General features: G+C 41.8%; 1 protein-coding gene across 3 annotated transcripts in view; it reads right to left on the reverse strand.

Moving 5' to 3' along the window:
* AGPAT4 (1-acylglycerol-3-phosphate O-acyltransferase 4) overlaps nucleotides 1–15399 on the reverse strand; it is a 139606-nt gene that overhangs the window by 56798 nt on the left and 67409 nt on the right. For all 3 annotated transcript variants that reach the window (XM_032793204.2, XM_032793207.2, XM_032793206.2), the window contains exon 3: nucleotides 7524–7693. In XM_032793204.2, the coding sequence (XP_032649095.1) occupies nucleotides 7524–7693 (170 nt within the window). The remainder of the gene's footprint in view (nucleotides 1–7523; nucleotides 7694–15399) is intronic.

Raw genomic sequence — 15399 nt, forward strand, 5'->3', positions numbered from 1 at the left:
GAGCAAGACACGAGAAGTAATTCTTCCGCTCTACTCTGTGCTGGTCAGGCCTCAGCTGGAGTATTGTATCCAGTTCTGGGCACCACATTTCAAGAAAGATGGAGAAATTGGAGAGGGTCCAGAGAAGAGCAACAAGAATGATTAAAGGTCTAGAGAACATGACCTATGAAGGAAGGCTGAAAGAACTGGATTTGTTTAGTTTGGAAGAGGGAAGACTTAGAGGGGACATGATTGCAGTTTTCAGGTATCTAAAAGGGTGTCATAAGGAGGAGAGAGAAAACTTGTTCATCTTAGCCTCCAAGGTTAGAACAAGAAGCAATGGGCTTAAACTGCAGCAAGGGCGGTTTAGGTTAGACATTAGAAAAAAATTCTTAACTGTCAGGGTGGTTAAACATTGGAATAAACTGCCTAGGGAGGTTGTGGAATCTCCATCTCTAGAGATATTTAAGAGTAGGATAGATAAATGACTATCAGGATGGTCTAGACAGTATTTGGTCCTGCCGTGAGAGCAGGGCACTGGACTCGATGACCTCTCGAAGTCCCTTCCAGTCCTAGAGAGTCTATGAATCTATGAAAAAGGTTGCGAGGGTTACTTTGTGTTTTTGGAGCATTCTGGGACCCTCAGACAGCAGTTGCTATAGAAATGTAAAGGACCACAGCATTAAATGGGAAAGAAACCTCATGGGTGTGTAGAGTGCAGTGTAAGGAAATGGGATGCATTGTATTATGCATTAATTAGAAGCAGTCACAAGCTATCCACTGCCTCACACTAAACAGTTACAGAACTATACAACCACATTTACAGCATGTCTGTTGGGTATTGTCAAGGTGTCTGCAGCCAGACAGATGTATTTTATGAATATATTAAACCCTTTCTTTTCCCCCTGCAAAAGCTCAAAGTGGGCCTCACACTGTACCAAAAGATCAACAAATCCAGGCTGTTTCACACCAGCAAAGGAAGAAAAATTCAGCTAATATCCCTCCCTGACAGTACTCTGACCCCGGATATTTAAATCTAGGAACCATTAACTCAGGTCCCTCAACTAATCTCAGCTGCCACAGCCATAAAGTGGGGAAGAACGGTGTGTGGTATTTCAAATAGCCACACAGCTTTACAGAACAAAGCCAAGCAGCTGGATTGAATTGCAGCTGGAAACAAAAAGAAAGCCAGGCCAGAATTAGGTAGGCAAATGTTGCCCAAAAGAGGGAAAAATCCTATCGTCTTATAATACACCAGTAATAGTCAATATGCACTGTACCAAAAAGCAGAGACTATACGAAAAAGGTAAGATTGCCCTGCAACAAGGCCACCGCAACACAGCTTAAACGACAATTATTGGGCTCAGCACAAGGGTAACTGGGTGAAATTCTGTGTGCTATGCAAAAGGTCAAAGTAGATGATCTAATGATCCCTTCTGGCTGTAATCTGAGTCTACAAAGGTTATGCCTCCAAAGCACAATTAAGGTTCTAACCATTTCTTATCACCAACTACAGTTTAATTATGCTTTCTTAGCACATGCAAAAACTCTTGACAGTTGCATGCAGTGGTAAATTCTCTACTCTTCTCCATTTTTGATTAAATAGAAAATGACATGCTAGTAGGATGTTTTAAAAGTATTTAAGTCATTATCTATGCTGGAGATAAGGAACATATGCTGAGGCAATTTGGACACTCGAATTCTGTCCAGTATGTGGATATTCAAGGCTATATTGGATTTGTTTCTTGTTTTCTTCTGCCAACAGCTTCCTGCAAAAGTTCTTTTTGGCACTAGAGTGGATAATCTCTCTTAGATGTACATGAAGAGAAACTAAACCATCATATGCTGTTTTGTGCCAGAAGTCTGGATTAAGTGTAGAAGAAAGTCTCTAATTACAGAGAACTAACTACAGGAAGGAAGTTTTTCAATGAGTTACATTAGCAAGACCGTTCTCTTGTGGGAGGAATAAATTAGACTTGTAATATACAAATTATCCCCTCCTTCTCCCCAGTATATAGAAATAGAACCTGCCCTGTGCATATATCTATAACATGCAGAAGAACGGAGGGAAGAACGAATCCACATAATTTATTTTATCCCATTCTCTCTCCTTTTATTGAACTGTTTTTTGTAATATACTAATCCTCTCCTGTAGCCTTAAAATTTCACCTTCCCTGCTAGAGAAATTCTATTGAACACCACTGGGTGACTGCACATAAGATATTGCCTTCCTGCAGTAAAGGAGGGATTTTAAGGCTCCAGAGCTGTATTACAATCACATATGTGACTATAAGGATGCTTGCTGGGATTAAAGCTGGATGATAACAGAAAGAATACATTTCTTCATATACTCAATCTAGCTTTGAAATGAATTAGCTTTGGTTGCATATGCACTTGTGTGTTCAGTTATAGACACCTGTGTAATCAAGTTCCACCTGCACGAAGGGGTGCAGAAAGCAAATTTCATTTCTACATATACATAAGAGTAACCACAGAAATTGAATTTTAGATTTGTGCAAGTGTTTGCATACTTATCCACTTGAAGAAAACCCCTTGTTATTTATCTGTGCAGTCCCAGCTAACTAACCAACACAGCTTGAACCATGAACACCACATACTGACAGAAATCTAAACCACTTAAAGAGCCAACAACGTGTTTCATAACTTCAGATAAATTTAAAGAAACTGTAAACTGCTAGCAGCAAGTAGGCTAAATCTGACTGATAAATTATTTGCCATGAAATATTTTGATGATCTGGTTTGCTATATTTCAAAAACATAGCACTCCCAAATCCATTTCCCCAAATTTAAAACAATCCAAGGGTACTAGAATGGAGTTGAGGGCATATTTCCTTAGCGCGCCCTCCACCCTCCCATCAGTCCTCATAGAGCCTCAAGTACACAATTTGTAAGGCTTTACTTTCCTGAATTTAGTAATTCTTCAAAGTTAGTGTTGCAATAATATTTTTACACACACAGATCTGAGTGAGAAAACTTGCACACACCTGCCTGCATGAGTTCCACTTTTGTTTCCTGCATTCACTTTTATAAATAAAAAAGTGAGTGCTCCCAAAAAAAAATCAGCAATTAACATTCATGTTAGCCATAGGTCTCTATTGTGTTGTTGCCAAGTCACTGTGCAGTAAAGTATCTATTCCCCCATCCGAGTCTAGGATTATGCTCAATGCCCTTTCAAGTCATCACAACTGTCCAAATAGTAACTTCCTTATGTTTAATTTTCACTGCCTTGTGGAGAGACTTGGAACAATTAACCAGGGCTAAGAAGAATTATCTGACCCATCTGCACTCCGCAGGGATCTTTTTTCAAAAAAAGAAAATTAAATTAATTTAAAGTTATGGTTCTGTACCGAAGAATTTTCCTCCCAGATGACCAAGCTCAATAAAATTATGACTTCCCCCCCTTTAGAAATCTATTTATACTGCAGCCAATATTATGAACTGCTCAGTGAGTACCGTACACCAATCTGAACTTGATGCTTTGCTGAGGCAGACAGTCAACTAGCATTCAGACTGCCACCACCATTACCACATATTACATAGGACTTTTCCATCAGTAGATCATCAAAGCACTAGGCAATGGAAGTCAATATCCCCACTTTAACTGGAGGAAACTGAGGCACGGAGAAGTGAAGTGACTTGCCCAAAGACACCCAGCAGGCCAGTGGCAGAGCTAGAAATAAAGCCCAGATCCCCTGAGTCCCGCTCAATATGGATCCTTCATTTCTTATTATATATAAACAGCAATACATCTTTCCACTTTGAAAAGTAGTTCCTAAAAATAACAAGGCATCAGAGAAAAAAGGGTAGAAACACCTTATCTTGCTGTTATACATATATTTATCATCTGTTAAAAAAACAAAAATAAAAGGTTAGAGTAAAATAAGGTTTCCTGTATTATACAAGGCCCACATCCTTGCAGTTCAAAAACCCAGATGGCCTTACAGAATGCTCGTGGCCCAGCAGCCAATATTAGCTTTCTTTAAAATAAAATAAAAAAAGAATATGGATCTGTTCCTCATTTGACTTTTACACTAGGAAACTGGTTTAAAATATCTGAAAGGGCCACAAACTGCAACTTGACACCTTGGCGCAGAATAAGGGAACGGGCATTTTAAAACTGACATTTCCCTCCTCCCCCTTCAGTCACTCACTGCCAAATCCCCAACTATCGCTCTTCACCCCATTCCTGCAGGGTGCCATCTTATGTTTTATAAATGGCAGTTTAAGGAATTAAGAATAATTTGATGCTGTCCACGCCCTCTACTATATTCTTTCCAGGGAAACTGTCAAAGGTGATTTGTGTGATTCCATTCCACCCTTAGAAGACCCCCACATTGACAATGAGTTGTAAGCCTTTTCCTGACAAATTTTCGAATTCCTGAGACAGCTGAGCTACAGGTAAGGTCAGGAGGCAAAGCAGCTATTACTTGGGAAACGAAGAGGAGAGGAGGAAACTTATTTCCAGGTTTAACTGCCCATGCAGCATAAAATCTGTAGGGATATTTTTTTTAAGTACCACTTAATGAGAGCAAGGAAGAAGGGATATTTAAAAAAAAATGTGCCTTCACTCATTTAAAAACACAATAGTCACAGGGTTATGTATTTTCTGTTTGCGTGATGAAGTTCAAACTAGGTAGCACAGAGAGTTTATGCACAACTGTGACATAGTTAAGAATCATAGCTTTGACACTGAAGATCTGAGTGCTTTCAAATTCTATTGAAATTAATGGGAATTAAAAGTGCTCAGGACCTCAAAAATTTGGGTCCTGTGAGTTATGAGCAGCAACAGTGGAGCAAGTATTTTGTAAAGTGCAGCACCCAAAGACCGAAAATCTGAGAGGAAGGAAAATCAATTCATCCCGAAAAAGGGGGGAGGGGGGAGAGTCAAAGATACAAACGTTCAGTAATTAATTTAAGAAACCAGACCAAATAAGAAAAAACACTGATTTAGTGCAATATAAATAGAGACCTATTCACCGTCCATTTTGGTCAATTTCAGTAATGGGATTTTAAAAATTGTAAATTTCTTGATTTCAGATATTTACATCTGAAATTTCATGACGTTGAAATTGTAAGGGACCTGGCCCAAAAAGGAGTTGTGGGGGCGTGTAAGTACTGCTACCCTTACTTCTGCACTGCTGCTTGCACCTGCGCTGCCTTTAGAGTTGAGCAGCCAGAGAACAGCAGTGGCTGCTGGCCAGGAGCCCAGCTCTGAAGGCACAGCCACCGCCAGCAGCAGCACAGAAGTAATGGAGGCACGGTACTAATTGCCACCCTTATTCCATGCTGCTGCTGGCAGGGTGCTACCTTCGACCTGGACACCCGGCCACTGTCGCCGCTCTCCGGCTCCCCAGCTCTGAAGGCAGCCCAGAAGTAAGGGTGGCAATCCCATGACCCCTCCTAAAATCACTTTGCGACCCCCCCCACCGCCCTGCAACTCCCTTTTGGGTCAGGGCCCCTAATTTGAGAAACACTGGACTCCCTCATGACATCTGAATAGTATAGGGTAAAAGCGCACAAAAGATCAGATTTCACGGGGGACGACCAGATTTCATGGTCCGTGATACGTTTTTCATGGCTGTGAATTTGGTAGGGCCCTGAGCTTAAAGTAACTGCTGGACAGTTATACACACTGTAATGGGCTTTCACTAGGAGGCAAGACTGAAACTAAATAGAAAAACTGGTTACCTTGGGAAGCTGTAAAACATAACCCGGGACAAATTTTCTTAGTTACACTAGTGCAGTCCCATTCAGCAGTGCTGCACCAGTGTAATCGAGTGGAGAATTTGGGCTTTAGATATTAGTTCTATACAAATTAATCAATCAATCATTCTCCAAACACAAATAATGCTTTATGGAAGAAACTCTATGTCCTATGTTCCTCTAAGAATACAAATTTAAAGCATCCATCTACAAGCTTTTTGGTTCTTTTAGGTCTGCTTTCTGAGTGTCACGAGTTAGTAATAGTGCAGAAAGGGTTAGTACGTAGGTATACAGCACCTGGTGTATTTATGAGATGGACAGTTTTCTGATATGGTTTCTTACATCCATTACCTTCCTTGAGAACACAGCAAGTCCCAAGCATGGTGAAAAGGTTATAAAAAAACCCTTCCAGAGCAGCAAGAAGCCTATAGCTGATTCAGTAAAATGCATAGCCTGAGAAGTCTGGATAATAATTTTCCCCATTTTTTCCTGCCTCTGAGTGTGACAAGGGCATTTTTATTATTAGGTCCCTTTACCATCTTTTACAAGATTTGCACTATTGCCTGTAAAGCACTACAGAGGCTCAGAACATTTTCTCACCTCACACAGTGTTATTCCCTATCTCCCATACTCCAGCACAAAGGAAATGTCAGACCAACACTAGTCCATTCTAGCGTAGAGGCTTGGACAGTAGTCAGTAGCAAATGCTTAAGAGGAGGATATAAGATCAGTGGAATAGACTATTGTAACAAGCTTATGAGAGGCGGAGGGTAGGGGGAGATAGACGCTATCTTTCCCAACCCCTAGCAGTTAGGGTACATCTTCACTACAGAGTTAACTCGGTTTCCAACTCAGATGTTGCCCTTAATCTCTCTCCCACCACAACAAACCAACCTCTTTGAATTTGGAGAGGTTTTCCATTTGGACTAGCTGGCTCATTTGGACTGTAGGCTAAACACTGAGTCAGGGTTTCACTCATGCTGGTAACCCACTCACTTTGCAGTGAGGACGCAAGCTAAATCTCTCAAATGTAGATAGTCCTCCAATGTCTTCCCACAATTCCCTTGTGTGTTCAGGACAGACAAGATCTACAATTCACTGGGAAAGAATTGCAGAGCACCTCAGTTTACACCAACACAAAGAACCATGGGAAATGCCCCCAGAAATCCTAGTGAAACACAGGGGAGTGCAGCACCCGTGAGGACACAGTAACTTGAAGATGGCTTTGCAGTGGCACTGCTCACACCTAGGAAAAGCTAAGCTGACCCAGACCCAGACGCTGACCACCCAAATTAATTCTGCAGTGAAGACATACTTTAAGTGGTTGGCTTCTGTCCTCAGTCATGAAGGTTAATATCCTATGTAGTAGTAATTGTGGATATTTTAGCCATATAAAAATGTTTAATCCTTTTAAAACTTTACTGAATTATTGAGCTCAGTGAAATATGGTGTCAATAAGTTCCACAGATTAAGTTCTACATTAAAAATATTTCCTTTTATCCGTTTAAACTGTGCCATTTTTTGGGATGCCCAAGTGACCCTCTCCACACCATTCATTCTTCTGTATACCTTCATATCACATCCCCTTTTATTCATCTTTCTTCTGGATAGTCCTAACCCTGTCACTCTCTCCTCCTATGGAAATCTTTCTAAACTAGGAAAGGCAGCAAGATGAAGGGGGGAAACGCTAAGATCAAATAATGCCTGCACAAGAGCTGTATGAAATTTGGACACAGATCTGGTTATTTACTATAAAATGAATGTTTTCTGTACAAGTTAATGGTGAAAATTAATTGGTTTAAATGCTAGTCAGAACTCACCCCTAAAACCCCAAACCTTTCACAAAAGTTCCAACCACAGAGAAAGTCGATCTCATAGTTGTGATTAAGGATTACGATGGCACTCTCTTTCCCGTACTTGTGGTAACTCTCTGGGTCAGTGTAGAGGGTGCAATCAGTGCCTGACCACCATTCCAGCAACATCACCATCTCTGGAACAAAACAACAAATACATGAATATATAAAATACATGTGCACCCACAAATCACTTACGTGCTGAAAGCCCCTTACAGGACATAGCCTCTTTCAGGACATAGCAAAGGAAACCACTGCAGCTCATCTAGGCTGAATCTGCAATCAGTCACACACTCATGCAGTTGGGCAGAGAGTGGGAATGCAGGGCTAGAAGGAAGATAAGTAGATCACCACTTTCTGTGGAGCCCCAGTTCTTTTAAAAAAAAAAAAAAAAAAAGCTTTTGGAAAAAAAGCTTTTGGAAGGAAGGCAGGCATCTGCTTCCATTTTGTGGGAGATCTTGCCAGCACTCTAGGAACTTCTAAGGCTGAGGTCAACCAACAACCTATATAGTCAGGCTTGTAAGGATGAGATTTTTATCAGTAAATGCCAGTAAATGTCGATTTCACTGTACACACACAACCCAATGGAAAAAAATATTTCCATCAATAATAAATCAAAATTTACAGACAGGCAAAGAAAAATGCTGCTGGAGAACATAAGAGTTTGATTTAAGGATATTTACTTCATATATTTTGACATGTGATTTGACAATTTGCATCTTAATGATTACAAAGCTTTAACTTTTTGAATCTCAAATGTCTATTGTCATTAAATATTGTCTGAACTGCCATCATCTGACCCTCCCCTCCAACTATTTCCCACAATTATAAAAGTTTAAATGGATAAAAATAGAAAATACACATACAAATAAATATCCACATTATCCACCAAAATTGTAAAAAGAAAACAATCAAATTTGGCCAAGTCTACCTATAGCACATAGGGCCTGATCTCAGCAGCCTTCTGGGGGCACTCAATCTTGCTAGATCAGGCTCAGATTCTAGGGCTCTTAATCTCATCTGCAATTATTTTGTACTAGGGTGTTCATAAGGTACCATCCATTATTACCACTCATGATAGCCACCTCCTGAGCCTCTGCCTCTTCAGATACATAGAAGAGAAGGATGAATACCCACTCCCCAGATCATACCCCTATAAATACACAACAAAAGCTTGTTTGGTAACAGGTGACTTCTGTGCACACACTAAGAGGTCTGTCCTTCTGTTCAGGCAGCCAAATCAAGAGTGCTGGGCAGAGAGGCGGACAGGTGGGACCAGCGCCACAATGTTTTCCCCTTGGGTTGGGCTGGGCCGGGCCGCAAGTGCCCATAACAAAAAGATTGATGTGAGTGAAATGAGCAGTGACGATGGTCACTTCAAGCACTCATCCAAACCAGGCAGCAGTAGCGTTGACCGCATTCTCTGCTGAGCCAGAGCACCCTCTCTGAATATGGCCCTGCCTACGGCTGACAGACAGGAGGCAATCCTTCCAGCAGTGCTAATACAGCGGTGGGAGGGGCCAGTCAGCTACCATGTTAGCAGCTGCACATCAAGTATTTTACACACTGGAAAAGCTGTCAGTTGGGAAGGCTCATTCTATGGCAGGGTGCTCATTTCACAGAACCACTCTCTGCTGCCAGCTTTGTCTAAGGTTGCACATTCTGCTACTCAAACAGCAGCTCTCTCAGAAGACCTCGCTCCATGTATTTGGATCAGAATTAGGGACCCTATCCACCTTCTGCTGTAATAAATGGAAAGGCTCCCTCTGGATTCGATGGGAGTTGGATGAGGCCCTAGATGGACAAGTCAATAGCATGGGATGGTGGAAATGGTGGGGAAAAGAAATTTAAATGGACACTGTGTTCATAAATGATTTATTTGCAAGAAGTCATTTCCTACTTCACTACCATACGTTGTTAAAACAAAGAAGTAATTGTTTAATTGGCTCTTCCCCACTTATGCTCTTTGTTTACTTTCTGAACTTCTGTCAACCTGGACAATGAAAATAGAGGAGTCAGTTTCACTTTGATTTACAGTCAGTTATTCTGGTGCCCACAGAGAAGCCCAACCCTACAGTGTTTGGGTTGCAAACTCTGCGGAAGTGTTTAAGTGCAAACAAAAATTGGTTTCATTCTCAAGAACACATACTTCTGTTAGGAGCAGATTCTGAAACCACATGAAACCAGTTTAAGTATGATTTAAACTGAAATACGTTCCTCTTAAGAATTTTCACTGGTACAAATTAAGTGATTTTATATCAATTTAGTGACTGTAGTGCAAGTTTTCTAGTACACCTCTACCCTGAAATAACGCTGTCCTCGGGAGCCAAAAAAAAATCTTACCGTGTTATATCGAACTTGCTTTGGTCTACCAGAGTGCGCAGCCCCCCCCACCCCCCAGCACTGCTTTATTGCGTTATATCCAAATTCATGTTATATCGGGTCGCATTATATCAGGGTAGAGGTGCATAGATCTATGGTAAAATTTTCAAGAACACCTACATCCGTTTTCAAAAGTGCCTAAGTTTTACTGACTGCCAGTGACAGACTCATTAGTGCCTAAGTTACTTTTGATAACGGGTTTTAGGTACTTTTGAAAAATTTTACCCCTGGCCTCAGAGTGCATAGGTAAACATGTGGTTAGAGAAAGAGGGTCATGTTCAGAGGCATGGGAAATGTCAATTCAACCTAATTACACTAACTTAAATACCCTTACATTCAGGGCTTGTCTATATGATGCTAAAGTACACTAGAGGAGAGAGATTTTTAAACCACACAAACATGCTGTGCTCTACCTACCCTGCATAGACCCCGCTGGCATGCTATAAAAAGGTACCTAGTTCACATCAACAAAGACTACAACATCAACACAATGAGTGAGTTGCACTAATCATCATATCATATACACATCTGCTTGGAAATCAGCCCAGAGATAGATGCCGGCACTGCTTTCATATGCTTGCAAGCAGCCAAAGTGAAAACTAGAGTTTGGCTGTAAACAAAAAGGGACAACTACTTGCTTCTAGGTTGCTTCCATCTATTGTTCCAATGTTGCTTGCATTGAAGTCACTGCACTGTTGCCTACTATTACAGTTGTATCCTGGGTCTCAATATCTGGTGTTTTGTTTTAAGTTCAAGCTACTGGATTCACAAGCTTGCATGAGAATCTTGATATTCATTTATAAAAAAGTTTCTAGCTCTCCTGGTTGTGGAAAAAAGCTTGAAAATGTGACCAGATTGCATCCTAAAGTCTCAGACTAGAAGGCAAATAAAAACCTCAACATTTATCTGTTGGTATAGTTTCATTTTTGAGTGCTTGGGATAGGCAATACAAAGACAAAAAAACTCTTGTTGACTTCAGTGAGAGCTAAATTAGGTCCTGTGCTGGTTTTTTCCCCTCAGGGATAGATGCTAGAGTTAAGCACACTGTTCTTAGCAATTGTTGAGTGGTTGTCGGGGAAACAAAGGCGAAAATTTGGATCAATTAAAAAAAAAAATCATCAAAAAAATCACACTTGTATACAATAAGAACACAAGAATGACCATACTGGGTCAGACCAATGATCCATCTAGCCCAGTATCTTGTCTTCAGACCGAGGCCAATGCCAGGTGCTTCACAGGGAGTGAACAGAACAGAGCACTTCATCAAGTGATCCATCCCTGTCGTCCAGTCCCAGCTTCTGGCAAAGACTGGAACCAGGCCAGCCTTTGAAACACGCTTGAAATCTTTTCAGTTTAGTTTTCTAAACCAAGACAACCAGGAACAGCCAAAAACCAAACATATCCCTTTTTCAGTAATCGTTTGGTAATTAGTTGCCTGAGCTTTGGGATGACATCGTTCTGGGGAGAGAACATTAGCCTAACTCAGACTAATAGCATCCTCCATTCAGACAGTGGTATTTTAACATGGTAAGACTAGTTAGTATCTTATACAGTTTACTAGTGACTTCCCAGTGTTTCCTGCTTACCTCATAACCACAGCAAATAACTATTTATCTGTCAAAAAGGAAAAGGAAAATGTCTTGCTAACTTTTGTTGCAATGGTTAGAGGTGGAGGTTATTGTAGGGTGGGCCTGAGTCATGTTAATGGAATAATGCTTCTAAATGTTACTGTTTCAGAAAGCATCAGTTTCCAACAAGGACTAAAGTATTTTATCTTCGAGAGAATGCTATGAAGATGCATAAATGAGTAAAACAAATGCTGTTAAACCTCCAGAAATGAAGTGCTAAGAAATTCCCTGTAAGAAACAACCCTTTGTTATAATTCAAAATCCTACATCTCCTGTAGTTTACATTTTTGCTTAAATTAAAAACACATTTTAAAAAGTACTGAAACTAAAGTCTGAATAATTTGATATCTCTAAGATTATGTAGCAGGGGCAGAACAACATGGATCACAGAGAGGAAGGAATTTTTTTTTTGAGCTTGCTTCGCTTTATATCCAACGGGGGGCAGGGGGGAATATCTGCTAATTCATTCCCTTATCCTCTAGCACCACCAAATTAATTGCTTAAAATCAATCATTTACGAAGTTCAAGGGAATAGATAATTGTGTGGGAAATTCTCTAAACTAGCTACACTTTATCTAGATAAGAACCTTTTAATAAAGGTCATCTTGTCTTATTCCGAATGTCACTTCCCCACCCTCTTTTAAAAAAAAGACTGAATGGAGCTAATAAATAATACATCACAATGTTGACTATACGTGTACTTCACATGCATGTAGCATTTTAATTACATGTTTTCAACCTCAAATACATTCCACAGCTGAAAGACTCCATCTGTGCTACCTGGATGTGATCCTGTATGATTTTTGCCTGAAAAAATACCGCATGATTAAATCTTTTGCCTCCTGTTTGCCTAGTTATTTATCATCAGTGTGTTTGTTCAGCTGCTGCACCACACAAGTCCCAGAGTAACATTATGCTTTTTTATTAAATGCAAAAAGAAAAAGAAAGAAATTAAAAAAGTATCTGAAGTTCTTAACATTCTCCCTATTCTTCCCACTTTTTTTTTTTTTTTAAAAATTCCTCTAGACCTTTTTCCCTTTGTGGTTGTCAAGTGACACTCCCTAGTGCCAGGTTTGCAATAAACTAGCATCATGCTACCAGCTTAGTCCCACAGACTGCCATAGTCATTTATTATTTGACAACTTGCTGTGGCAGCTCAACGGCACAAGGTCATTCACACACACACACACACACACACTCTGCCCACTTCCTCTGAACTGCTGCTGACCAGTGCAAATTAGCTATAACCCTCCTCCCTTCAATTAACCCTTCTTTTTGCAAGTCACCCATACTGTAAACCACACATCAACTTGTTGAAAAAAAACATGCCCTCTCAAGTGTGCAGCTAGGGCCGATTGTAGTATGAAAATTTTCATTGTTTTACAAGATTTTTTCAACAAAAAAAGTTTCCACTTTAGATAGAAAATTTACACTCTTCTTAATGAAAAGAATCAAATGCCCTAAATCCAAAAAGCATTTGAGATGGGATATGCTGACACAGTGCCTCACAGGAGTTGGAGTCTTGTTGCTTCGTGTCCCCATCCTGACTACAGGCTGGAGTCCCCATCCTGACTACATGTCCCGTGATACACCACCTCCCCTCTCCAAAAGACATCTTCAACTGCGAGCCATAGAACCACTCCCTCCACAACACTGAGGACCCAGTTTCTACTCTCACTACTTCCTGGTACAAAAGGAGTCTGGCAGTTGGCGCCCCATCCTAGGCCTTCGCAATCTCAACAAAATTTTTCAAACTACGTTTCAAGATGGTCACCCTATCCACCATCATCCCAGCACTGGAACAGGAGGATTGGTTCTCGGCCCTCGACCTATAGGATGCATACTTTCATATTGCAGTACACCCTGATCACAGACGTTGTCTATGCTTCATCGTTGGCCACAGTCACTACCAATACAGGGTACTATCCTTCGGACTATCCACCGCTGCGCCAGTCTTTTCCAAAGTACTCTCAGTGGTTGTAGCCTTCCTCCACAAACAAGGCATTTCCCCATATCTAGACGACTGCCGTCTCAAAAGCGCCAAAAAGAGGGGACTTGATGGAGACCGATGTGTTTGCAGCAGTGGAGGATTACCAACTTCTGCCCTATACATGGTCCAGGAGCCCCAATATGGCCAATGGGGCGGGGGGGGAGGCAGAATATATGGTTACATTCATGGGGGCCCCTGAAAAGGCTAGGTAACCTTAACTGCAGCAGGGTAAGTCTGGCAAGTTGATGTCAAATTGCCCTGCTGTTGATGGGGCAAGAGAGTCTCGATAATCACTCTCATCCTCCTTAACATCACTAAGGAAAGGACATGCTCTCCCACAAGGACAGCACCAAGAGTGTGTTGACTGAGAAGTGGGTAAGACTCTGGGACACCTCCTCTCTGAGAAGTGGAGAATCCAGAGTGTCAGATACAGTGAGGTCTGACAGCTGTGTGAATTCCTGTGGGTGATCTCTTCTCAGTGCCTGTGTTGAGCACAGTGCCAAGATGTGATGTGGAAAAGAGTCAGTCAGCAGATGGCTCAAGAGAGCTTTTCAGAGCAGTGCCTTTAGTAGGAGTTTGCAACCCTGCTAGAGAGTGTCTCTCTCAGAGCTGAGAGCTTCGATGCTGTGCGCAGCGTCGGGGCCACGGGCTTCACTGAAGCAGGCTGTTTTGCCAGTGTCAATTGTGTCCTTGGTGCCAGAAATGGACCTGGAGCCACTGAGGAGGTAAAGGATTTGCTTCAGTCACCCACAACAGGAGGTGGCACGATAGCTGCTGTTTCGCCCTGGCACAATCCTTAGACTTGCTCTCAGGGACTGAGGTAGTCAGTCTAGGAGAGTAGTTCTCAACTTGCGGCCCATGGACCACCTGCAGCCCAATCAGCACAAAGCTGTGGCCCACAAGACATCCGCAGGGCCATACACTTCGTACTGGATGCAGCCCACAATGGTAAATAGGTTGAGAACTACTGGTCTAGGAGCAGCCCTGTGCCTCTTCTCAGAAGCTGTTGGAAGCACAGCTGTAGCTGGGGACAGCATTCCTGTGGTTTATGCCTCAGAAGCTGAGGGAGGGACTGCTCTCTTCTTAGTGCCTGGTCAGAGGATGATCTTCCCTTACTCCGTAGAGGGGAGTGAGGGTCAGCAGACTACCCTGTTTGGCGTGAGGGTCTCTCCGATGAGGAGTAAGAACCAGGGTCTGATGTTGGTCACAGGGACTTTCCATAAAGAATAGCTTGAGTTTAAGGTCCCCTGTCTTTCCTTGTGCTTGGCTTTAAGCCCAGAGAGCAGAAACACTTCTGGGAAACATGTCCCTCTTCAAGTCAGTGGATACACTGTGTGTGGACGTCCATTATAGAGAATGCAGCCCGCACAACACACTTCTTAAACCTGGAGGAGCCAGGCATAAGGGTGAGGGATTAGATTCCCTGACAGGAATTAGGGAGACAAAAAACAAATAAAAAAAAATTGTTTAAAAGGATGAAGGAGAAGAAAATGAAGGCGCTAACTAGCAGAGGGAAAAATAGGTAAGAAACTATCTAAATAATGAAGTGGGCTCTGCTAACTGTTCCATTCCAGACTGCAGATGGTAGAGAAGGAACTGATGGCAGTCGGACTGCTCAGCGCTATTTATAATACCTGTGCGGTCCGACGGGCACAGCTATTGAAAATCTCCGACTCCAGATGCAAAGGCACTGCTGCACCTACAGCGGAGCACCCATGGGGACATCACTCAAAATATGCTGCCAACCTGAAGCATATTCTCACCAGTAACTGCACACCACAGTAACTAACTCAGGAACTAATCCATGCAACAAACCTCGATGCCAACTCTGCCCACATATCTA

Source organism: Chelonoidis abingdonii, chromosome 3 (genome assembly GCF_003597395.2).
Source record: "Chelonoidis abingdonii isolate Lonesome George chromosome 3, CheloAbing_2.0, whole genome shotgun sequence".
NCBI classification, from domain to species: Eukaryota; Metazoa; Chordata; order Testudines; family Testudinidae; genus Chelonoidis; species Chelonoidis abingdonii.